General features: G+C 39.2%; 1 protein-coding gene across 1 annotated transcript in view; it reads right to left on the reverse strand.

The window, feature by feature from the left end:
* The window catches only part of RNF150 (ring finger protein 150), a 270,090-nt gene that overhangs the window by 58,913 nt on the left and 185,463 nt on the right, over positions 1-25,714 (reverse strand). The window contains exon 5 of the mRNA XM_003310523.7: positions 4,325-4,421. Within this exon, the coding sequence (XP_003310571.4) occupies positions 4,325-4,421 (97 nt within the window). The remainder of the gene's footprint in view (positions 1-4,324; positions 4,422-25,714) is intronic.

The following is a 25,714-nucleotide window of genomic DNA, read 5'->3' on the forward strand; positions in this document are numbered from 1 at the left end:
ACACAACCAAAAAAGAGAATTTTAGACCAATATCCTTGATGAACATTGATCCAAAAAACCTCAATAAAATACTGGCAAACCGAATCCAGCAGCACATCAAAAAGCTTATCCACCATGATCAAGTGGGCTTCATCCCTGGGATGCAAGGCTGGTTCAACATATGCAAATGAATAAATGTAATACAGCATATAAACAGAACCAAAGACAAAAACCACATGATTATCTCAATAGATGCAGAAAAGGCCTTTGACAAAATTCAACAACCCTTCATGCTAAAAACTCTCAATAAATTAGGTATTGATGGGACGTATCTCAAAATAATAAGAGCTATCTATGACAAACCCACAGCCAATATCATACTGAATGGGCAAAAACTGGAACCATTCCCTTTGAAAACTGGCACAAGACAGGGATGCCCTCTCTCACCACTCCTATTCAACATAGTGTTGGAAGTTCTGGCCAGGGCATTCAGGCAGGAGAAGGAAATAAAGGGTATTCAATTAGGAAAAGAGGAAGTCAAATTGTCCCTGTTTGCAGGTGACATGATTGTATATCTAGAAAACCCCATCATCCCAGCCCAAAATCTTCTTAAGCTGATAAGCAACTTCAGCGAAGTCTCAGGATATAAAATCAATGTGCAAAAATCACAAGCATTCTTATACACCAATAACAGACAAACAGAGAGCCAAATCATGAGTGAACTCCCATTCACAATTGCTTCAAAGAGAATAAAATACCTAGGAATCCAACTTATAAGGGACGTGAAGGACCTCTTCAAGGAGAACTACAAACCACTGCTCAATGAAATAAAAGAGGATACAAACAAATGGAAGAACATTCCATGCTCATGGGTAGGAAGAATCAATATCGTGAAAATGGCCATACTGCCCAAGGTAATTTATAGATTCAATGCCATCCCCATCAAGCTACCAATGACTTTCTTCACAGAATTGGAAAAAACTACTTTAAAGTTCATACGGAACCAAAATGAGCCCGCATTGCCAAGTCAATCCTAAGGCAAAAGAACAAAGCTGGAGGCATCATGCTACCTGACTTCAAACTTGGTTACAAGGCTACAGTAATCAAAACAGCATGGTACTGGTACCAAAACAGAGATATAGATCAATGGAACAGAACAGAGCCCTCAGAAATAATGCCGCATATCTACAACTATCTGATCTTTGACAAACCTGACAAAAACCAGAAATGGGGAAAGGATTCCCTATTTAATAAATGGTGCTGGGAAAACTGGCTAGCCATATGTAGAAAGCTGAAACTGGATCCCTTTCTTACACCTTATACAAAAATCAATTCAAGATGGATTAAAGACTTAAACGTTAGACCTAAAACCATAAAAACCCTAGAAGAAAACCTAGGCAATACCATTCAGGACATAGGCATGGGCAAGGACTTCATGTCTAAAACACCAAAAGCAATGGCAACAAAAGCCAAAATTGACAAATGGGATCTAATTAAACTAAAGAGCTTCTGCACAGCAAAACAAACCACCATCAGAGTGAACAGGCAACCTACAGAATGGGAGAAAATTTTCGCAACCTACTCATCTGACAAAGGGCTAATATCTAGAATCTACAATGAACTCAAACAAATTTACAAGAAAAAAACAAACAACCCCATCAAAAAGTGGGCAAAGGACATGAACAGAGACTTCTCAAAAGAAGACATTTATGCAGCCAACAGACACATGAAAAAATGCTCACCATCACTGGCCATCAGAGAAATGCAAATCAAAACCACAATGAGATACCATCTCACACCGGTTAGATTGGTGATCATTAAACAGTCAGGAAACCACAGGTGCTGGAGAGGATGTGGAGAAATAGGAACACTTTTACACTGTTGGTGGGACTGTAAACTAGTTCAACCATTGTGGAAGTCGGTGTGGCGATTCCTCAGGGACCTAGAACTAGAAATACCATTTGACCCAGCCATCCCATTACTGGGTATATACCCTAAGGATTATAAACCATGCTGCTATAAAGACACATGCACACGTATGTTTATTGCATCACTATTCACAATAGCAAAGATTTTGAAACAACCCAAATGTCCAACAATGATAGACTGGATTAAGAAAATATGGCACATATACACCATGGAATACTATGCAGCCATAAAAAATGATGAGCTCATGTCCTTTGTAGGGACATGGATGAAGCTGGAAACCATCATTCTCAGCAAACTGTTGCAAGGACAAAAAGCCAAACACAGCATGTTCTCACTCATAGGTGGGAATTGAACAATGAGAACACATGGACACAGGAAGGGGAACATCACACACTGGGGCCTGTTGTGGGGTGGGGGGAGGGGGGAGGGGTAGCATTAGGAGATATACCTAATGCTAAATGACGAGTTAGTGGGTGCAGCACACCAACATAGCACATGTATACATATGTAACAAACCTGCACGTTTTGCACATGTATCCTAAAACTTAAAGTATAATTTAAAAAAATCTTTACCAAATCCAAAAGATGCTACTGATGTTTATTTTTCTGACAGTTCATTGTGCTAAGTAAAATCCTATCCGACTTGTTAGGCATCAAACCATGGCCAGAATGCCCAAATGCTAAAAGTTAAAATGTTATTCATCTTGGAAATAAGAGAAAAGACCACCCAATAATTCTTCTAAAAATAATTAACAGCAATATTTGCAACTTATTTACAAGTAGCTTCTGCAGAAGTTATACCTCCATTGAAAAAATCTGGAGTCAAATACTCTTTTGTACAAAATTGAACGAAGGATGCTTGTTAAGTTTCATTGTCCTGACCAGAGAGCAGTGGGATTGGCCCTTAATATCTCTAAAAATACCCTGAACAATAGGAACACATCAAAGGATGCAACTGTCTCTGTCTCACTGTGAGAACTGTCAGGATTCTAAAGATTTTGGAGACCATAGACACACATACACACATTTCCCCCTGCCCTGAAAGACTCAGTTATAGACAGAAATGTGAACAGTACAAAAACTGAGCTCAGCTTTCTAAGTCACCAGTATCTGGTAGAGCTGTTGGGTTTTTACTGATGTTTCATGTTCCCTGTAATTGATTTTCATCATGAATGCATTATGCATTTATAACTGGTCTGAAAATTTAATGCATTATCTTTAAAATCTAGCTCAAAGGTATAGTCACACAAGTTGATGTGTGTTCAGAGTATCAACCATGCAAATCATACAGCAGGCATGGAGGCAGCTGGCACAGGGTAGAAAGTTCAGCCAATGCTTGTCCTCGTAATGCTTCAGGTGTGCCCTCTCCAGCAGAGCCACTCTGATATTCCTAAGATAATGCATCCTTTGGCATTAAAGTAAACCTTTGATATGGGATCTGATCCTTCTTCAGTGACATCTTGGGACTATTAACATTCTCTTTATTCTCTGCCATTAGCAGTGAGGAGTGACAATAGGCAGGTGGCAGCAAAGTGGAGGGGCTGAGGGGGAGCTGGTATCTGCATTTCGTTTGTCTGACTTCTACACAGCACCGTATGGTTTCTTACATCTCTCAGTGTAGTCCTTGGATTTGGTGGCCTGCCTTGCTTCCTGCCCTCATTGCTGAGAGGGGAGAACACATAGCAGCTGGTGTCTCACCACCCACCAGTTTGCAGGCTTCACCTGATGATACAGTTCTGGGAAAGTCTCCCTGGAGCATCAAGCCAGCTGGCTGATTCTCTTTGTACAGGGGAGAGACTAAACTTTAGAAAACGTTTAGTCTCTGGGGGAGTCAACTGGGGGAACCCCTTAAATTAAGAACTAAGTGCTAGCATTAAGTAGCTCTGGCTCTGGTTTCCTGTTCACTCAAAGTCTCCACAGAGATCTGAGTTTAGCTGAGGCTTTGAGCCTGACTTTCAGCCTCTGTCCTCCCCTCCGATTGCTGGGAGGTGCTCACTCCCTCTGAAAGCCAGGTGATCGTGGGGCAAAGTGTGGCTTACGGATCTTCCTGATGGCCAAACAAGGGTGATGATGATGCAAGAGGTGCTCAATGTGCAACTGGCCCGGGGTGTATCTGCTGCCGTCCCACCTGCCCTCCCACGCTGCAGCCCAGAAGAGAAGCCGATGAGCTGCACAAGTGATACCTTGACTCACAGACAAATACAATGGACATGGTGAAAGGTTGGGATGTCCTCAGAGAAAAAGTGAGGGGAGAAATGCTTTCAGACATAGGAGTTCTCTTGGAGCCTTGTAAGATGATGTGACTGCTATGTGTGACTGAGGGGACATAGAACATCCAAGTATAATGTTTTCTCCCTGCTGTGAGGGCAACGCAGAAAGACAGACATTATAATGCTGTAGGCTGTGCTGTGCTTACCGGGATCCCTAGGGCTTTAAGAATGTTCATCTTGCACATGGGACAGGTACGATGGTCTAGAAGCCAGGGGTCAACACAGGACTTGTGGAAAAGATGCCTGCAATGAGAACCATACATCTTAGAGCGGCGGTAACTGCAGAGACTACCTAGTCCACCATGGCCCAGGGACTCGTCCAAGGTCACAAAATTACTCAGTGGCAGAGCCAAGACTCAAACCTCCATCCCTAACTTGTGGGCCAAAGTGTTTCCTGTTATACCCTGTGGTGATATAGTCAAAATCTGTCTGGATCCCAAGACTGTCCTATATAATTTGCAATGGAGTTTTCCAAGTTTCAGAAAATGTAGAAAATGCAGAAACTGAGAGATTTTTCTTTTTCTCAATAGGAAGAAGCTCTAATGAAAATAATGCAAGTGGGGAAACTTGTACACACCTTGTAGGATGACTTGATTGATGCTACTTTAAAAAAATATGCAGAATTTCTTTTCCCACAGTCAGTAGAAAACTGCAAGTAAAGGCTGATTTCCATTAATATTTGGGATCTAACACAAACGGGCAAAAGAGCTCCTGAAAGCATTCAGTAACACCAATGCCATTTTAAGTTGTGGCTTCTGGTTGTCAAATCAAAAGCCAGAGTAAAAGGCTCTGGGGTTTCACGTAGGTAGCCGTCATATCTGCACAGTTGATTAACTCAACTACATGGTCATTCCCATGTGCCAGTCATTACTAGCTTTTATCTTCGTGGCAGAAGGGGCATTTGGTGGCTACAGGAGGGCTTCCTAACTGAACTTTCTCTGAACTTCGCTTGAAAGAGTCCACACAGAGATGTCAGGAACTCCTTGAGTCAGAAGCTTTTCTTCTAACTCCCAAGACTCCAGACCACAGGCAGAAGTAGTCAGAATTTTCTGCCTGGGGCAAGAAGAGAAAGAACTATCTGTTTTAAGTCTGAGGACTTCCTCAGGACATTCCATACATGACTGACTCTCTTTCTGTACTCCCTGCCTCTCACCCCTCTGCAATGGAGCAATGTTCTTGAATATTTCTATTCTGTTCTCTCACTTGCACCTCCTTTTGTTCTAATAGTTCCAAAAACCTCATTTGCTTTGTGTTAGAGGGTGCTGGGCTCAAATGCTTAAAAAGTACCTCCAAATTAGAGAACAGTTCAGGGAATTGCTACCTTTTAAACTGAAATTAGAAGAACGCCAATGCCAAAGATAAGATTGGCTGCATAGAGGATATGATCAGATTGGGGATTAGAAAAAAGGACTGTAGCAACAAGGATGTGTTATTATGTTTCCAGATTATTGTTGAAGATGCCCTGCAGATTTACTATGATATGGTTTGGGTCTGTGTCCCTGCCCAAATATCATGTCGAATTGTAATCTCCAGTTTGGAGGTGGGGCCTGGTGGGAGGTGATTAGATCATGGGAGCAGATTTCCCTCTTGGTGCTGTTCTTGTGATAGTGATTTCTCATGAGATCTGGTCATTTAAAAGTGTGTGGCACTCCCCACCCTGCTTCCTTCTGCTCCAGCCTTGTGAAGTGCTGGCTCCCTCTTTGCCTTCTGCCATGATTGTAAGTTTCTTGAGGCCTCCCCAGAAGCCCAGAAGATGCCAGCATCATGCTTCCTATAGCCTGTGGAACTGTTAGCCAATTAAACCTCTTGTTTTTTTTGTTTCTTTTTTTTTTTTTTTTTTTGAGATGGAGTTTTGCTCTGCCGCCCAGGCTGGAGTGCAGTGGTGCAATCTCAGCTCACTTCAACCTCTACCTCCCGGGTTCAAGTGATTCTTGTACCTCAGCCTCCCAAGTAGCTGGGATTACAGGTGCCCACCACCAAGCCTGGCTAGTTTTTGTATTTTTAGTAGAGACGGGGTTTTGCCATGTTGGCCGGGCTGGTCCTGAACTCCTGACCTCAAGTGATCTGCCCATCTCAGCCTCTCAAAGTGCTGGGATTACAGGCATGAGCCACCGGGTCTGGCCTAACTCTATTTTCTTTATAAATTACCCAGTCTTAGGTATTTCTTTATAGCAGTGTGAGAACAGACTAATACATACTACTTGGAAGGAGTATATTTCATTCACTCATCCATTCACTCCTTTATCTGTGCATTCATGCAACAAGTAGTATATACTAAGAACTGTGCTCAACAGACAGAATCAGCACAATGGTGATTTGGCTCCTTCCCTCAGGAAGCACAGCAGGAGAGGCAGACATTAATAAAATAATACAGAAGTAAAGTACTTAGTGACAACAGTGTTAAGTACTACATTAGAATAAAAGGGAGCTTGGCGAGGAGGTGCTTATAACTGGGAGATTTATCCTAGTTGGGGTGTTCAGGGAAGGGCTCCCTAACAAAGTGACGAAGCTGAAACCTAAGGGGTACATGGGTCATGGTTTACATAGAGGGGAAGGGGAGGTGGAAGAAGGGGGAATGGCTCATGCAAGAGCCCAGGGAGGGAGGGGGAGCAAGGAGAAGGGGGTGTCTGGCACCCAAGTTGGATAAAGCCATTCCTTTCCTTGCACTTTCAAAAAGCAATTTTGACCTCCTTATGTTCAGGATCTACGCTCTGTATCTTTATTTCTTTTTCTTTTTTTGAGACGAAGTCTCACTCTGTCACCCAGACTGGAGTGCAGTGGCAAGATCTTGGCTCACTGCAAGCTCCGCCTCCTGGGTTCACGCTATTCTCCTGCCTCAGCCTCCTGAGTAGCTGGGACTACAGGCGCCTGCCACCACGCCCGGCTATTTTTTTGTATTTTTAGTAGAGACGGGATTTCACTGTGTTAGCCAGGATGGTCTCGATCTCCTGACCTCGTGATCCACCCGCCTCGGCCTCCCAAAGTGCTAGGATTACAGGCGTGAGCCACCGCGCCCGGCCCTGTATCTTTGTTTCTATTCCTACATATTTCCTGCTGGTTCTAATTCTCTGGAGACTCCTGACCAATATATCCTCCAATTAGAGTGGAGGATTGCTCTCTGTGAGAGCAAAATTCTCGTTTGCTTGATTCACTGTTGCATCCTGGCAACCCCAGTTCCTGGCACACAGTTGATGCTTAAGTTCCTAATCTGAACTTGCTCACCAACTGGTGTTGCTCCTGGGAAAAAGGCAAACACTCTGGTCCTTTGACCATTCCCTGGAGGCAGGGCTCTGCTGTTTTCTGCACATAGGCTGAGTCAGAATGACAGCAAGGCCATTCATTAGCAATTTTAGCACTCAAATAAGATGATTAATATCCCCAAGTCTCAGTGGCCTGTCTGTAGGATGGAGAAGTATTTACTACAGCGGAAAAGCCTTCCCCAGAGTCTCTGATCCACAGACACTGGTCGTTGTTCTCAAACACCCTCAGTTATTTCTCTGTATGCACTGTTCATTCTTACACCTCCTCTGGATGCCAAGTTTTTTTTTTTTTTTTTTTTTTTTTTGAGACGGAGTCTTGCTCTGTCGCCCAGGCTGGAGTGCAGTGGCGTGATCTCGGCTCACTGCAAGCTCTGCCTCCTGGGTTCACGCCATTCTCCTGCCTCAGCCTCCGGAGTAGCTGGGACTACAGGCACCCACCACCACGCCCGGCTAATTTTCTGTATTTTTAGTAGAGACGGGGTTTCATCGTGTTGGCCAGGATGGTCTCGATCTCCTGACCTCGTGATCCACTCGCCTCGGCCTCCCAAAGTAATGGGATTACAGGCGTGAGCCACCGTGCCCGGCCTGGATGCTTAGTTTTTATGTGTCAGTTTGGCAAGGCTGTAGTATAGTTATTCAATTGACACAAGTCAAGATGTTGCTATGAAGGCATTTTGTAGATGTGGTTAATATCTACAATCAGTTGACCTTAAATAAAGGGGATTATCCTCAACAATCTGGGTGGGCCTTATGCAATCATTTGAACGATCTTAAGAGCAAAACTGAGGTTTTGGCTGGGCATGGTGGCTCATGCCTGTAATCCCAGCATTTTGGTAGGCCAAGGCAGGCGGCAGGCAAATAACTTGAGTTCAGGAGTTTGAGACTAGGCTGGCCAACGTGGCGAAACCCTGTCTCTACTAAAAATGCAAAAACTAGCTGGGCGTGGTGTTGTGTGCCTGTAATTCCAGCTACTTGGGAGGCTGACATGGGAGAATTGCTTGAACCTGGGAGGTGGAGGTTGCAGTGAGCTGAGATCACACCACTGCACTCCTGCCTGGGTGACAGAGCAAGACTCTACCTCAAAACCAACCAACCAACCCACCAACCAAACAACCCTGAGGTTTCTCTGAGAGGCAATTCTGCTCAAGACTATAGCATCAGCTCCTGCCAAGAGTTTCCGGCTTATAGGCCTGTCCTGCAGACTTCAGGCTTGCCAGATCTTACAATCACATAAGCCAATTCCTTGAAATCTCCACCTGTATCTATATCTCCATTTCTATATATCTCCTGCTGGTTCTGCTTCTCTGGAGAATCCTGACCAACATATCCCTCCAATTAGGACACAAGCTGTAGGAGAATAAAATTCTGGTTTGCTCAATTCGCTGTTGCATCTCTGGGACCTAGAACAGTTCCCGACACACAGCTGATGCTCAAGAAACATTTGCTGCATGAACAGATATTTATTTACCCAAGGACCTAGCACTCCTCCCTGCCTCCACATGGTCAAGTCTCATTCATGCACTCTTCCTGAATCTCTGTCACATTTGGGACTTTTCTTCTCTCAGCGTGGCTCCCTCCTGCATTGGCTCATCATCATTTTCTCTCTGTCACTTCAATGGCATCGAAACTGCTCTCCACACTGCCAGTCTTTTCTTGTTCTCTTCATCCCACTCATTGTTGCCAGATTTATCTTCCTAAAATATAGCACTGGTTACGTCACCCCCGTGTTCCAGTCTGTTCTGTGCTCAGAGCTGGGTACAAAGATGAATAAGACAAGGCCCTGCCCTTCAAGGCAGCATCACAGTCATTTAGCGATTCACTGTTAACGACAATGGAAAGGCCGTGGAAAGGTTGCACTCCTGGATCTGCTGGGGTTTTTTTTTTTGTTTGCTTTAATTGTCCTAGGCAGGTTACCTTAGCTCTGTAAGATTCAGCTCCTCATCAGTGAAATTTTGTCTTATAGGTATGGGCTTCATGAGTGAATGAGTCTGTGTGTGTGTGTTTGGGGTGTGGGGAGAGAGAGAAGGGGCGGGGGAAGAGAATAAATAATACTCACAAAGCTTAAAACGTAAGTCCTGGTACTCCTTAATTGTAAACTACCATAAATCTTATTAATAGCATTGTATTACATCTTATTTTAAAGATATTATGTGATTATTATGATTTCTACTCTTTTGTGTAACCTTCCTAACATGGAAAGCAAATAACTACACATTTTTTAAAAATCAGAGGGAGAACTAAGGGCAAAAAAGAAAAACTGCTGAAATGCCACACAGGGCAGTCAGGCTTATTATTAATTCACAATCATTTCTTTTTGGTACCATATTGATCATCAAATATGAAAACTTTATCCTTATAATTGGGATTGGAAAGCAGTATTTTTCCTCCTAAGTGGAAAGAAAAGTAAAAGTCAACAGACTAAATAAACAAACAAAAGGATAGGGAAAGGATCTGGAGTTTAGTGAAATACACCAGTTAGTAAACATCTCCAAGGCAAAGTCCATCTCATCTTTTTTATAGGATTCACAGGATAGCAGTGAATCTTCCCATGGTTTAACAAGTGCTGAGTGAGAAAGCACACACGGAAGACAAGATAATCCATCTCTTAACAATCCCGACAAATTGGAAATACAACAAAGAGTTGGCCAAAACTGTTTTCTTTCCTCATTCACCAAAGGGAAGCAAACATTTTAAAAATAGTTCTTCAAACACCCGACAACAGAGGATGCAGACAACTGCATAATGATGCAGAGATGATGATGAATAATAAGTTCTCACGCTTTTTGGCAGTAATGACAAACCAAGCTAAACTAATTTCCACATCTATTGATTCTTGTTTTCTGCTGTTCTTTCACCTATATGTGTGATTCCCTCCCCAATTTAATGACATTTTTTTCCCCAGCTGGAGAGAGAGAAGGCTGTTCTGTTTTTTCCATCTCGTTCACTTTTGTAGACACCGTTGGACCCTAACACCCTGCAAGTGAGATTAGGACCCCGTGGTTTTCCTTTGGCACCAGTGCAAGCTGTCTCATTCTCCTTAGTGAAGTGGTTATTAAAAAATGTGAATCACTCAGGTACCTGAGAATCCCATACTCCCAGGCAACATGAACTATTTTAAAAAGATACCTAGTACTTCTATGCATACCCGAAATGTTTCTGCAGAGCCTCTGAATCTTATTTGCAAAACTGTCAATAAAGAGTGAATTTTAAATTAATGAACACTGACATTAATGTCAGTAATTAATGAATGCTGACAGTATCTACCAGTTATTGTATCCCTACTATGTACCAGGCATGTTACATACATAATTAAATCACAAAAGCCCTATGAAGTAGAAATTATTATTTCTGTCTTATGGAAGAGAAGGCTGAAGCTCATTAAAGTAAATTATCTGAAGAGCTAGTCAGCTGCAGAGCTAGGACTCAAATTCCAACTGACAGTCAGTGTTTTTACCCACTCTATACTCCTCACCCCATCCTCAAGCTGTCACAGGTAAGGGGGGTAGTTGGAGGTATGCAAACCTTTATTCTTTCCCAGTGTATTTCTTTGCTCCAGCTTAGCCTCTCTGAGCTTTAGTTTCTTCACTGATAAAATGAGGATAACAACAGCACCTATCTGAGGCACCCAATACTGTCACCCAGTATGTCACCTCTCCATCTCTCCAGCACATGGGGAGATGACAAGCTCTCCTGGTGGTGACTATGGCCATGTGACTAATTCTGGCAGATAAATTATAAAGAGAAATGACAGATTTCACTTCAGGTCATGGCATTTAATTGCTGACCTATCAATTAACAATGTTTGAGATAGTGACTGCTTTGTCAGCCTGACTGCCATGAGTAGATACCCTCTGCTGACACACAGTGGACACAAAGCATGAGTGAGATATCCTTGCTGTGTTAAGCTACTGAGAGTTGGGTTCGTTGCTGTTACTGCATCAAAGCTTCGCCTATCCTGACTAGTAAAATAACTTATGGGGCTGTTGTGGGGGTTAAATACTTGTTTGTATAGTGCTTCATTAGTAAGTGTTCAGGGGATAATAGTAATATTAACTATTTTAAATGACGTTGGTACAACATGCACAGTGACAGGTCATAAATACAAATAAAACTGCTACTGAATTCAGTGAAGGGAGAAGTTTGTGAGGAAATTAAAAGGCTATGGGATAGGTAAGGCCTTTTGTACAGCCTAAAGCATGGGAAGAACTTTGAAGCATTTACAGTGGAGGAAAGAAATTCAAAAAGAAGGGATTTACATAACTCAACATATAGAAGAAGCAAAAGTTGAGTTTCCCTCATCTGAAAATCCAAACTCTGAAATGCTCTAAAATCTGGAAAATTTTGAGTGCCAAAATGGTGCTCAAAGGAAATGCTCACTGCAGCATTCTGGATTTTGGATTTCCAGATGAGGGGTGGTTACTGGTAAGTATAATGCAAATATTCCAGAATTCAAGATGTGAAACACTTCTGGTCCCAGGCATTTTGGGTTAAAGGATACTCAACCTGTATTATGATATGTATGGGTTGAAATGTAGGCTATGTTAAGTGGATGAACAGAAAATGAAGTTGGAAAATATGATTCTAAATCAACATTCTGAAATAATCTAGGAAAGAGGTATGAATGGTGAAGAAAATAATGGACCGGAGCCATGCTTTTCCCTGTTCCTTGTGATGGTGAACTTCACATCATTAAGTTATTTCCTTCTGTACTTTTCCATCTTTCTATGTCTCCTATACAGGAAGTCCTTGTGATGGGGATGATCTAGTCATCACTTGCTATGTGGTGTTGATTAAGTCAAGTAAGTAGACACCAGTCTCATCCTACCATATCCTCAATCCCACTGACCTAGTGCCACACTGTGGGGACAGTTCTGCTAATGGGCTTGATCTGAAATGGTTGGGCCAATTATTTAAAAACATCATATTTATTTATTTATTTTTAAAATTTGTTTATTTATTTTGAGACAGAGTCTCGTTCTATTGCCCAGCTGGACGGTGCAGTGGCATGATCTAGGCTCACTGCCACCTCCGCCTCCCAGGTTCAAGTGTTTCTCCCACATTAGCCTCCCAAGCAGCTGGGACTATAGGCACACACAACCATGCCCGGCTAATTTTTGTATTTTTGTAGAGACAGGGTTTTGCCATGTTGGCCAGGCTGGTCTGGAACTCCTGATCTCAGGTGATCCACCACCGTGGCCTCCCAAAGTGCTGGAATTACAGGTGTGAGCTACTGTGCCCAGCCTAAAAACATCATTTTTTAAAAAAGAAAAGAAACAAATGGAAAAAAGCTGTAATATAGCACCAGTAGTAATCATATTCTGGCTGTAGTTATAAACATAATAACTTTGTTTTGGCAAGCAAATATGATGGCAGTTTCATGTGATAGAGCAAAAAAGAAAAAAAAAAGAATGCAATAAAGTAAATTGCTGCTCACCGCACAAGCACAGTCCTTCTACGAAAAGTCTGCTTTCTTTTCAGGCTCACAGAAACAAGTTTGGAAAGTAATATCCAGAGAACATACAGAGGAAGTAAAATTCTTAAAACTTGGCTAAATTTGATTTAGTTTCCTTGAGGTGCTTAGACATTTTGCTTAGAGTGAGAGGGGGTTTCTGAAGCAGATTTTTAGCCAAAACCATATCCCCAGAGGTATGAAAGTACAACAGGGATCCCTGAGCAGGAATAAGTGTGGCTATGGTGTCAACTCCACAGCCAATGATACAGTGCTGGCCCAGAAGTCAGAAAACCTGGCTTTACTTTGGGCCCTGGGACCAACTTCTTTGAGTTAAGGTTTTCTTTTAATAAAATAAAGGGGCAATCATTGATATCTGTCCTATTTATATTACAGGCTGGTCTGAGCTAAAATTAGACATTATATGCAAAAGTGCTTTGTGAAGAGTAGAGTGCTTTTGAAAGTTAAAGTGTTATAATAAAGAACCATTTATTCCACACAGCTCTGCATTGTGTTAGATTTATAGCATGAAAGAAAAACCAACAACTTAAAAAAACAAAGAAACTATATCAGATCCTGTTGCTACTAACATCAATTTCTTTTTAAACTACAATGGAAGAAATTTTTACTTTGGGAATGCAAGCTGGGAGGAATTGCAGGACCCTCATTTTATAGTGTGTCTCACTCCTTGGGTTTCTGGCAGAGGGAGGCTGTGTGCTTAGAACTTGACTCTGGTCTAATTATATCGTTTGGCTGGGGCAGCAAAGCTAGTTGGCATTCATCCCATGTGTCTACTTGATTAATATAACTGGGGATCAGGACATTTGAAGTCAGAATGCCATATTTAACGAGGTTATTACAGTGCAAGACTTCTGTCCTAAGGCGGCATTTGCTGTGTTGAAAAACAACATCATTTACAGCACTGCCATCTCTTTCATGTTCCCTTCCTTTATTCCCTTAATTAAGTGATATCTTTTACATATATAATGTTGTACACATAAAAATCTGAAGTAATCAAAGAAAAATGATAAGAAAACACTTAGCAAACTCCAAACTTAGAAATACTGTGTAATTTTTACTAATGTGTAGAGTGAACTGTTGTTTTTAAAATTCTATTGCGTAGCTTCTTTGGTACTTAAGTTTTTTTCTATTACTTTAAATGAAGGTATAATGTACCACAAAATGCATAAACCTTAAGTGAGCTTGATGATTTCTTAAGTGTGTGTATGTTTATGTACATACCACCCAGATGAAGATATACACCATCCTATCACCCCAGAAAGTCCTCCTGTGCCCCTTACCAGTCAATACCCACTCTCTGCCATGTGACCATCATTCTAACATCTGTCACCATATATTAGTTTTCCCTGTTATTGAATTTCAAATGGAATCATAAAGTATGTATTCTTTTTTGTCTAGCTTTTTAAATTCAAAATAATGGTTTTCAGATTCATCTGTGCCTTGGTGTACATCAATAGCTTGTTTTTTTATTGCTCAGTAGTATTCCATTGTATGGGTGTACCCCAATTTGTTTGCAGATTTTCCATTGTTAGACAACTGTACTGTCCTCATTTTTTGGCTATTATGGCTAAATGTGCTATGGCTACTCTTGCATCAGTCTTTCTGTTAATATATGCATTCATTTCTCTCAGGTATATATCCAAGAACAGAAATGCTAGGTCACAAGGTAGGGTGTATTTAACTTTAGTGGAAACTGCCAAACAAATTTCCAAAGCTGTTGTGCTATTTTAAACTCCTACTACACTGCATAACTTTTAATTTGGCCAAGTATATAAAATTATGTTCTTGGAAAAATGGGTTTAAAAAATAGTTTTTATAAACTATTTGAGTGAGATGCCATACACCAGCATAAATTTTCATATAAATTTGAAAAGAGTAGTTAATTGATCAGTTATCTTATTTCTTGATAGGGAAGGATTAAAGTAAGGAGGAAGAGATAAGAACACAAATTCATTAATTTTATAGCATAAATTTTAAATTGTTAATTAAAAAAGCATCATAAAAAATAAAAATACTTAGTAAAAAATGATTCACCAAAAACACTAAAACAAAATGTTAAAAAGAGTATCACATTTTATCAATTTTAGGCCATATCATTCTTCATTCCCATTTTAACCTATCTAAAATTAGGAAACATCTTACAATCAATGACAATTTATATTAAATATGATATGATATAAAAAGAACTTGTGTTAGTCAATAGTAATATATCAAAGAAATCAAACATATGGGAATTTAAATTACCTTTATATTTGGCTATCAGATGAGAAAGATGCTTTAAAAATTTACTACTCCATGGTTCTGAGAGAGTGCTAGCATAAACACTCTCACATACTGCTAATGAGGTGTCAATCATTACCACCTTTCAGGAAAGCAATTGGATAAAATTTTTCAAGATCCTTTAAAATTCCTTTCAATCTAGTAAGTTCACTTTTAGGAATGTATCTGAAGGGATAAATACAGAATAAATATATAAACAACTAACCTCATGATTTTATAATGATGAAAAACTGGAAGCAATTTAAATGCTGAACAATGTTGGAGGGTAGTTAAATAAACTCTAAAAATGAACTATTATGCAACTACTAAAAATTTTTAAATAATTTCTTTTTTTTGTTTGTTTGAGACAGAGTCTTGCTCTGTTGTCCAGACTGGAGTGCAATGGTGCGATCTCAGCTCACTGCAACCTCCACCACCCAGGTTCAAGCGATTATCTTGCCTCAACTTCCCGATTAGCTGGGATTACAGGCACCCGGCACAACGCCCATCTAATTTTTGTATTTTTAGTAGAGACAAGGTTTCATCATGTTGGCCAGGCCTGTCTCGAACTCCTGACCTTAAGTGATCTGCCCACCTTGGCCTCCCAAAGTGCTGGGATTACAGGCGTGAGCCACTGCACCCAGCCAAAAAATTTAAAATAATTTCTAAAGTTTTTAAAAAATGTTTTTTATTGCTGAATGAGAAAGTAGAAGAAAAACAATATTAATTGCTTGACTCTACAGTGTTTAAAAACATACAAATATTTATATATATATTATAAAAATTAATTATGCCAGCATTAATAATGATTATTTCTGGGTGGTCAGATTATTTTTGTTTACTTCTTTATACTTTTCTCTGTTTTCAACATTTTGCACAATTAGCAGTGAAACCTTGAAAGTAATTTTTAAAAAACACATTTAAAAACAGCTATAAATAGATTGAGCAATTCATAACATAGGCATAAAAGAGTAAGTCAAATCCTATGAAAATCTGCTAATTTCTGTCGCTCTTTTCAAAAAAAAGGAACTTGGAAAAAATCTGTTCCTAATCAAGCCTATGTAACAGGCACGGCAGGGTAAAATCAGGACAGGCCATTTCTGTCTGGCTAGAAAGTGCCCTTTTGTTTTCAACTTCACGAGTTATAGGACTCATAATCGGAATCCTCATCACATTACAGCATTCTGTAAACATTTTTTTTTACTCATAAAGAGCTTGGAATTTTCTGTCTACACATTCAATTCATTTGACTCATCTTAAAATCAGACTGATCCCTGGGTTTAAAAATGTTAAGGGGCTAGTGTCTTTTTTCAGTGATTTCAGTAAAACTGGATGGTAACGCTAAGTTTTCAAATATTAAAATGATGTTCACTTTTTTTTTTACATAATTCTTCCTCATGTTATGCTATTTATTATGATCATGTCATCCCTGGCAGGGAGAGTGAATGAGAGGCTGCCCTATCCCCCTAAAGAGGGAATTTCACAAATGAATATCAGAGTCCAACTTTGAATTTGCCTCGGTTGTCATTAAGGATCCAAGATATGAATCCTATATTTGAGTTTAGGGAGAAGCAAGGAGGCTATGAACTACCAGGGGGGTTTCCGTCCAATGAGGATAAGGAAGCTCTGTGGGACCTAACGAACAAACAACTTTCCAAGGCCTGTCAGACTCAAGATGCTGTTAATAAGACATTTTTGGTGTGGGCACTGTGCTGTCACCTACATTAGCTCAGTAAACCTTATTAAATCAATTTTTAGGAGGTAGGCAAGTCACTCTGAGCCTTAGAGTCTGTGCTTGTTTAGAAAGCTTTACCAATTGATTCCCTTACTATTTCTCATGTGCTTTACACTAAATGTCTCCCAGTGCTGCTTCTCTGGCAGGGGGAAAATGCCATCTGTCCTTGGGGACAGGAGTTCATGGAATATAGTACTTAAAGAGTCAATTAATAATGAGGTCCATGTTAAAAATATACATCAGTCACATTAACTGAGACAGAAAAGCAGCTGTCTGTCTGGTTAGACGGACAGGGATGATTTGAGAATGTTGTGTCAATTCTCGACACATGGTACAAAATAACAACTAATTCATTAAAACTAGTAGACCATATTTGGGTTTTGACTTTTCAACAGCCCTCAAAAAAGTCCTTTTCCAAGTCTCCAGGTCTATCCCTTTTAGGTTCTTCTGTCTGACTCAGATACTCAAATGTCATTAGAAATCCCTTTGCAAGTTAGGGTATCTATTGCCACAATTTATACAAACAAACTTCATTTCTCCTTTCACTATTACTGCTCTGTATCAGGAACCATTTATTCTGTTTTTTATTTTTGGTCTCATATGAAACTGTTTAAAAATTTTCCACTTCATCTCTTTCAACACTAATGCTTTTAGTTATGTTCTGGTCTTTGTAAAAGTATAGCCTTACATTGCAAATTTTTAAAAAAGTAAACAGTATAATATATTCTATGTCCCAAATTACAAAGGGGAGCTCTGGAACTGATACAGAAATTTAACCTTATTCCTAAAAGGAAAGAAGAGAAAGAGGAAGGGTAACACAGTGTTTACCAATAGAATCAGTTGTCTATTTAGAATGGAGCTTTGCTTCTGAGACTGGGTTGTGAAAGTGCTTTGGGGCTGGATAACTCTGAAGAAAGGCTTAAAAAGATAAGCCAAGGCTGATCCTCAAGTGGAGTTTGTGTGTGTGTGTGTGTGTGTGTGTGTGTGTGTGTGTGATGAAATTCCTTTCAGTGCTTGAAATCTGTTTTTTGTGTTACGGCTTTTGAGTGACAGTTTGCAAGCTGCTATATTTTTTTCTATTTAGAATTCAAATGGAAAGACATGAGCATGTTTTAAATGCAAACAAATACATATGTATCCATCAGCTACCTACCTGAGAAACAGGCAGCCATTTTCAACTACTCCAAATGTTGAGTCATCTGGTTTACCCCTGAATCTCTGTTGAATATGTCTATCTCTCTATGTCACAGTGCCAGCACTCCAATTCAGACTTCTAGCATTTCCTACCTGGACTTTGCAATAGTCTCCTCACTGGTCCCTCTGACTCCAGGCAGATCCCTCTTAACCATGCTGCATGCCACTGCCAGTGTGTTGTGTATAAAGCACAAACCAAACCCCTCACAGTGGGTCCTCCAGCACTTGGTTATAATCCAGGCCTCTCAGCCAAACATTTGGGCCCTGAAGGATCTGGGGTGCCTCCTCTCCAGCCCCATCGCCAACACAAGCAAGACACTCTAATAATTCCAGGTCACCACAGTTATCTTTGCTTGGAATGTTCTTCTTAGCTTTGGCTGGAAAGCTCCTTGTATACAACTTTATGGAATATAATTTGGCAATTTAACTTTATAACCTTAGAAACAAGGAATTAATCTAAAATGTGAAATGAAGTCTATACACAGAGCTACTTATCACAGCCTTATTTATAATAGCAGAAAAAGTGTGTGTGTGTGTGTGTATAACAATTGAAGTGTCCAAAAATAGTTAGGCAAATAAATTATGGCATATGGGATATTATATATTAATTAAAAATGATGCTGACAAACTTTTGGAAGACATGGAAAACCCATGTTTATTCTAGAAAATGAAGTAGAAGATCAGCAAGACTTGTTTTCTGATCCTTGGTCAAGACCCTTCTGATCAAATCAGAATGTAGCCAAGGAACTGGCCAAAACCAGCTAGGACCAAGATGGCAACAAGGGCAACCTCTAGTTGACGGTCTATAAATGATGCCATGGCAATGATCTGGAAATAACCTTATCTAGTTCTGAGAACTCCCTGCTCCTTTTCCAGAAAGTTCATGAATAACCTACCCCTTATTTAGCATCTGCTTAAGAATGGGTATAAATATAGCTAGCTGGCAATCCACAAGTGCTACTCTGGGCCATTCTGCCTATGGGATAGCCCTGCTCTGTCTATGGAGCAGCCATTTTGCTGTACACTGTTGCTCTAATAGAACTTGCTTTCTGCCACTGCCAGCTTGCTCTTGAATTCTTTCCTGAGTGAAGCCAAGAACCCTCCTGAGCTAAGCCCCAATTTTGGGGTACACCTGCCTCAAAAAAACTTAAAGTGACTGGAAGATGCAAGTATCCAAAAATACACTGTAAAAGCAAAAGAAGAAAAAAAATAATAAGAATAGAGACATAAAACAGAGTAAGAGATGGGGCTAAAAAACACCTTTTGGCTATAGGTAGGCCACAAATTTGGCTCTTAGATTTCTGTCAACAAACAGAAAAAATCCAGAACAGAGTTGAGTATCTACAATATAAAAACATTCCCCTTGCTTGAGAGAAATACAGTTATTCCCACACATGAATTATCCTGGTGAGTTCCCATGAGGAAGTCAGAGTGCAAAATCCAAATGAGACACAAGGGCAAGTTTGCTAAGATTGCTTCTTAGAGTAATCTCCAATAAAAACAATGGCAATTGCACCAGCCAACCCAAATCTCTTGTACGGAGTTAATATGAAATAGTGCATGTTTTTAGTTTTCTTGTGAATTTACCTTGTTTCAGGAGTACATTTTAGAAAAACAGAAGGATCTAATTACATTCCAATTAATCTTCTTGAAGAATAATTTTTTAGTCACCCTTCTGTTATACTTAATGAATTTGAAGTTGTACTTGCTGTAAAAGTACCTAAAGCCAGCTAATCTAGCTTGACAATTAAAAACAGACTTATCAGAATGAATAATTAAAGAGCATGAGTAGAAGCAGGGAGACCAGTGAGAAGGCTACTGCAGAAAGCCAGGGAAGAGGCAATGGTGGGAATGATGTTAGCGATGGTCACAGAAACCAGAATAGTGCCATTGATAATGACAAGAATAATATCATCTGAGTATTATAACAATAGCAATAGCAATAATAATATAAATATATAAAATTATCACTTTGTCTGGGTTTTGAGTGTGTAAATACCAATTACTAGTTAGCCAACTTTAATTGCATTCTTGAATCAAAATCTAAGTTCCTTCATTGACATTTTCTTCTGTTAATAAATGTAAAGCTCAAATTAAAAATAAAACGTGCACAAAATTCCAGACTAGGGGAATGAAGAATTGCTGTTTAGTGAATTCAGAGTTTCATGTTGGAGGTTGAGACGTTCTAGAGATGGACAGTGGCGATGGTTTCATAGCAAGGCGAATGTACTTAATGTCACTGAATTGTATATTTAAATATGATTAAAAAGGTAAATTTTATGTTATATACATTTTACCAAAAAAAAAAAAAACAAAACCAAAAAACAAACACCACACACGCACACAACCCCCACACAGCTCCAGGATTATCTGATCTAACAGGTAACCTTGCTCAGGCAAAACTAACTTCTGCTGTAAAGACTGAGGCCTGCAAAACCTGGGCCTGCAGAGCCAGTGATGGAGCCCGCCTCAGAGGCTGCTCAGAGAAGGCAGTGCTGCTCTCTAATGCTGGAATCTGCTTCAATGTGCCGATGTTAAACAGCAGCAGTGCAACACTTTTCCACAAGAACTATTTTAGGATAGGTGTTGTTAGGTAGTCACTTGATTTAACCACCTCCCCGTTCCCAAATAAGACCTCATTTAAGTCCAGGTGGCACTGACAACACTGCTCCTTGGTGTATCCTCTGGGAAACACTATTTACAAAATGGAACTATATGCAGTATGAGTTGAACATCCTTTATCCAAAATGCTTGGGGATGCTTGGGGCCAGAAGTGTTTTCGAATTTTTTTCAGATTCTGCATTATCCCTAATCCAAATAGCCAAAATTCAAAACGCTCCAATGAGCATTTCCCTTGGCCATCCTGGTGCTCAAAAAGTTTCAGATATGGAGCATTTTGGATTTGGATTTTTGGACTACATATACTAAACTAGTAATTTGTTTATGAACAAGTTAAAAGTTGGGAAGCATCTACCAAAGATGATAACATGAGTTTTGGAGAATTTTGTTTGTAATCCAACTCTGACAATAATAACCCAGCAGGACATGCTGCCCCTACACACCACATAATCAAACTAAGCATTTAAAGATGAGAAGCTGCTTTTCTCTGTCTTCTGTAGTGAGGCAGGATGGTGAAATGCAAACAACTCATCAAAGGATATTAAAAAATAAGCTAAAGGGGGCCAGGACACCTCCCTGTTTTATCTCAGTAGAAAATTCTCATTGGGCCAGAAAAAGACCCTGACCGTTGAAGAGTGAGTTTTATATAAGCACCAACATCCCAGGGTCTTTGGTCAGTTTATGCACCTTAGAGCTTGATCAACTTCTGTCAATAGTATCAAAGGCCAAAGGAAAATAAAAATGAGCCACAAATAATCTAAAAAAGACCCCCAATAATCTAATACCATTTCTAGCAAATTCTTACAGTGTATGTGAAAAGAACACAATAGTAAACGATATTGACAATAGTATCTTAAAGTTGCAAAATAAGCATAAGAAATAAAAAGAAGACAATATATAACAATGATAGCAGTAGCTATCTGCATGAAGGAGTTAGGCAGATATTTAAATATTTACCCATTTTACAAATTTTCTAGAATGAGGATGCAATGGACAATACAAACCATTGTTAGAAGATATGAAAACACTACTTTTTTTCTGTGGAATCTTTCTTAACTTCCTTGTGTCTGGTATTAATTCCTCCAAAATTTTTATACATTGTGTTATTATTGTTACACATACCATTCTCTATCATGAATACTATTTAAATTCCTTTCTCTCCCACTAGACTATTTCCTTTAGAGCATGCATCATGCCATTTGTCTTCTCATCGCTGGGACTTTCCACTATTCCTGGCACACAGTTGCTACAAAATGTTTCTTGTTCCAAATGAAGCATTTAGGTACTAAAAGTTTATCAAGAGGGTGTGCTTATTACTAGACAGGGTTTACATTTTTCCTCAGTTGTGGAGGAGAGTTTGCAAAAATCAAAGAAAAAAACAGTACTAGAAACTAGTATCTTCCCTAATTGGTGATAATGCTATAGGGATAAATTAGAGATAGGAGGAATTTTATAGGAATGCAGAGAAACGGTGTATCTATTGATTTGGTTTAAAACAATGGCAAATAAGGACTTTTGGCCTGCCTAAGGAATTCATATTCTTTCTGAGACACTGTGTGTTTGAAATTGAGAAGCTAAACAGGCTGAAATGAATAATCCCTGAAGAACAGTAGGGACACCATGTGATAAAAGCCATGGAAGAATCAGAGAGGCTAACTTACTCTCTGTGCAAGAGAAGATAATAAAATGAAACATCTTTTGTGGCTAAAAATCATAATCACAAATACTAACCTTAGATACAAAAACCACCCCTAAAATATAGTGTAATGCATATTTTGGCATATGTATGAGGTAGCAAAACCAACGTGTCTTGAGTAATGTCTCAGTGGTGTATTAGGATCAAATCCAAACCACAGAAGTTAGACCTGTCTGAGGCTGAGCAGCTTTGTGGGCTAAGGGGTGTCTGTCCCTCATGGTAGATGTACACATCCAGGCTCACTCTGGGGGGGCCTCACCTTCATGTGCTAGAGAGGGACTGGATGAAGAAAGGATGAAGGGGAAGACATGGTAGGTGTGTATGTGCATGACTTAACTTTAGTAATCACTACAACAAATAAAGAGAGGAAGGCATTTATTAATAATTCATCATAATTTGTTCATGGGTCTCTAAAAGAGACAAGCGATAAAATGATTTTGAAAAAGTTGTGACACAAGAGTATAATTTGGAAAGACATTCTAAATGAAAACAATAGTGAAGAGATGCACCAAGAATGTCAGCAGTTATGAGGCCACAGAAAAAGTGTGAGTGAAGGGAGATGATAAACTGGAACATTTTTTGAAACAGTTTTTATGCCAAGAAGATGCAAAGAACTCTGTGGCTGAGTCAGCCTGGAAATAAAGGGAAAGAGAGTCTATGAAGTTCATAGGAGCAAAGGCTTAATAATACCCCAGAGAAAATTATGTAGCAAAAAGCAAACGCCAGTGCATTTGTTTGATAATATCCATTAGTGCAAACTGTCTGGCAGAAAACAGCAACAGGCATAAAAATATCTTGATTTTAAAACCTACATGGAAAAAATGTATGAGCTATTCAGAACAGATATGTGTGACTAGAATAAGATCAAACAGTAATTAATTATAGCTGTATTTGAAAATGCTCAAATGCATTTTGTTATTTAAAGCAGGGTTCATAGTATGGAAATAATAGTAGATGGACAGTAAGGAATATGAAACAAAATCAAGGAATGAGCTAAGAATCAAATAATCGTTTAAACAAGGAGGAGCCTGAAGCCAAACTAAACTAGCCAAGAGCAAGGGCTAATGTATATTAAAATCCCTAAGGTTTTATTTTCTGTGGTAAACATTAAAATGCTATTTTTTTGGTTAATATTTCCAAAAAATTACAATATAAAAGGAGATCTGGAATAACACATCATGAAAGTCTAAACACTGTTAAAACAACGCAATCTGTCATAAAAATTGAACTCAGCCAAAAATGTTCCCAAATAAGGACATGGAAAATTAAACTGTGGTACATCTATGACTTGGATATTATGCAGTCTCTAGCAATTTTTTATATATATATGTAGTAACATGAAATTTATTCATGACAGAGCTTTAAGTAAATAAACTATTTTATACTGTATCAGTTGTAGAGCTAAAGTAATGCTATGTATATAATTTTTAAAACAGATTTTCTTAATTTACATTTGTAAATGTCTTTGGATTTTTCAGAAAAATGTAGATATTTAACTTTAATTGGCTCCGAATTTTTTTTATTAGTAGTAATCGCATAGGGCTCTAAATAATCTTCAAGAAAAAAATAAAGGAAAGCACTTTGCTTATATCTAAGAGGCTTTATAAAACCTTTAATAAAATACTGCAGAGATAAAAGATGTTGCTCCAAGAGGCATTCTGTAGTTCACATACTGCATTTGTCTGCCTGTGTTTCTGGAAATCACTGAGTAAACACTAAGTGTATGTAATAACTAGAAAGAACTTACATAGCGAATCCTAATATGAAGGAAATTACCAAATCTTCAGTTATCTCTATTTATGATTTCGTCGTAGATATAGGTGTCTACAAACTAACGGAAAGTGAATCACAATTGATGGCTTTGGCTGGGGCCACCAGGATGTACTTCCCTAATGCCTGTTTTCCTAATGATCAATTTGTCTATGGACATTTCAACCAAGGTCTGTTTCCCTTGGGAGTTTATGCATCAATTTTAGTATCCTGTCACTTCTTTTTTGGTCACCTCTTTGTCATTTTGGGATTATTAAGCCATTCCTCTAAAGTAATTTTTGTTTCTTTTGTAGTTCTAATAAACAGTCCTTAAGTTTACATTGTTTCATGAATATGTGAATTGTCTTATATCTCTGTGGTATATGTTTTCCTACTTTACTTTTAAAGTCTCTAAGAATTTTTTTTTCTTTGAGACAAGGTCTTGCTGTCGCCCAGTGCGGTGGTGTGATCACTGGAGTGTAGTGGCATGATCATTGCTCAGTATAACCTTGAACTCCTGGGCTCAAGGGATCCTCCCAGCTCATCCTCCTGAGTAGCCAGGATTACAGGCGAGTGCCACCATGTCCTGAGCACCACCATGTTCAGCTAATTTTTAATTTTTTTTTGTAGAGACAGAGTCTTGCTATATTGCCCAGGCTGTTCTTGAAATGTTGGTCTCAAGAGATCCTCCTGTCTTGGACTCCCAAAGCATTAGGATTACAGGTGTGAGCCACCATGCCTGGCTGAAGTATCTAAGAATATTGAAAGCCAATCTTTCTAAATGAAGAATCTCCCAACAAGGCATAATTCTATTTTTATTTTTGGGACATTTACACAGATGCAAAAAACACTAAAAATGGTTGTCAATGAAGGAGGATGGATTTTACATGACTTTAAAAAGATTTGGTTTCATTAAAGTATTTAAATTTATTTAATTTTAACAATTTAAAAAGAATTCAGACAACTTCTCAGTGAATTTCAATTAGGGAGAGGGAATAGGGTTATATAAGAATCACCTGGGGAGCTTCCCCAACTATACATGCCTGGCATCCTCCCCTAGATGCAAGAATTTTGAGGGAATTTGAGTGTCACATTCTCTTTCTGTTAGTTAAAAAAAAAAAAAAAATGAAAGGGCATGGGATCTGTCCTTGGCTTCCTACTTACTTCTGACCATATTCTAATTACCACACTGTTCATGTTCATTCACAAAATATTTTTCAGAGTTTATTATTTTAATTAAAATAGTACTGGTAAAAGCCAGAATTGATTCTGAACATCATAGATCTGTTGTTCAAGAAAACTTGTACTTGGCGGCCACATCATCAAATTCTGTCTCATGAAGTCCTAGTTCATAGCAGTATACTTCCTTTGATGCAAAGGGGATAGGGGATCAGAAAAATATTTCATGATACAGTGTTTTCAAGGACAAAGGTTATACAAAAACAAGAATGTTAGGGTTGTCTGCAATGGAAACATGGAAACACTGAGGCAGACTGACCTGGCAGCACTATGCCCAGCAGGTCTGGGCCAGGGAGGCCACGCAGGCACGCTCCA

The sequence above is a fragment of the Pan troglodytes genome, chromosome 3 (genome assembly GCF_028858775.2).
Source record: "Pan troglodytes isolate AG18354 chromosome 3, NHGRI_mPanTro3-v2.0_pri, whole genome shotgun sequence".
NCBI lineage: Eukaryota > Metazoa > Chordata > Mammalia > Primates > Hominidae > Pan > Pan troglodytes.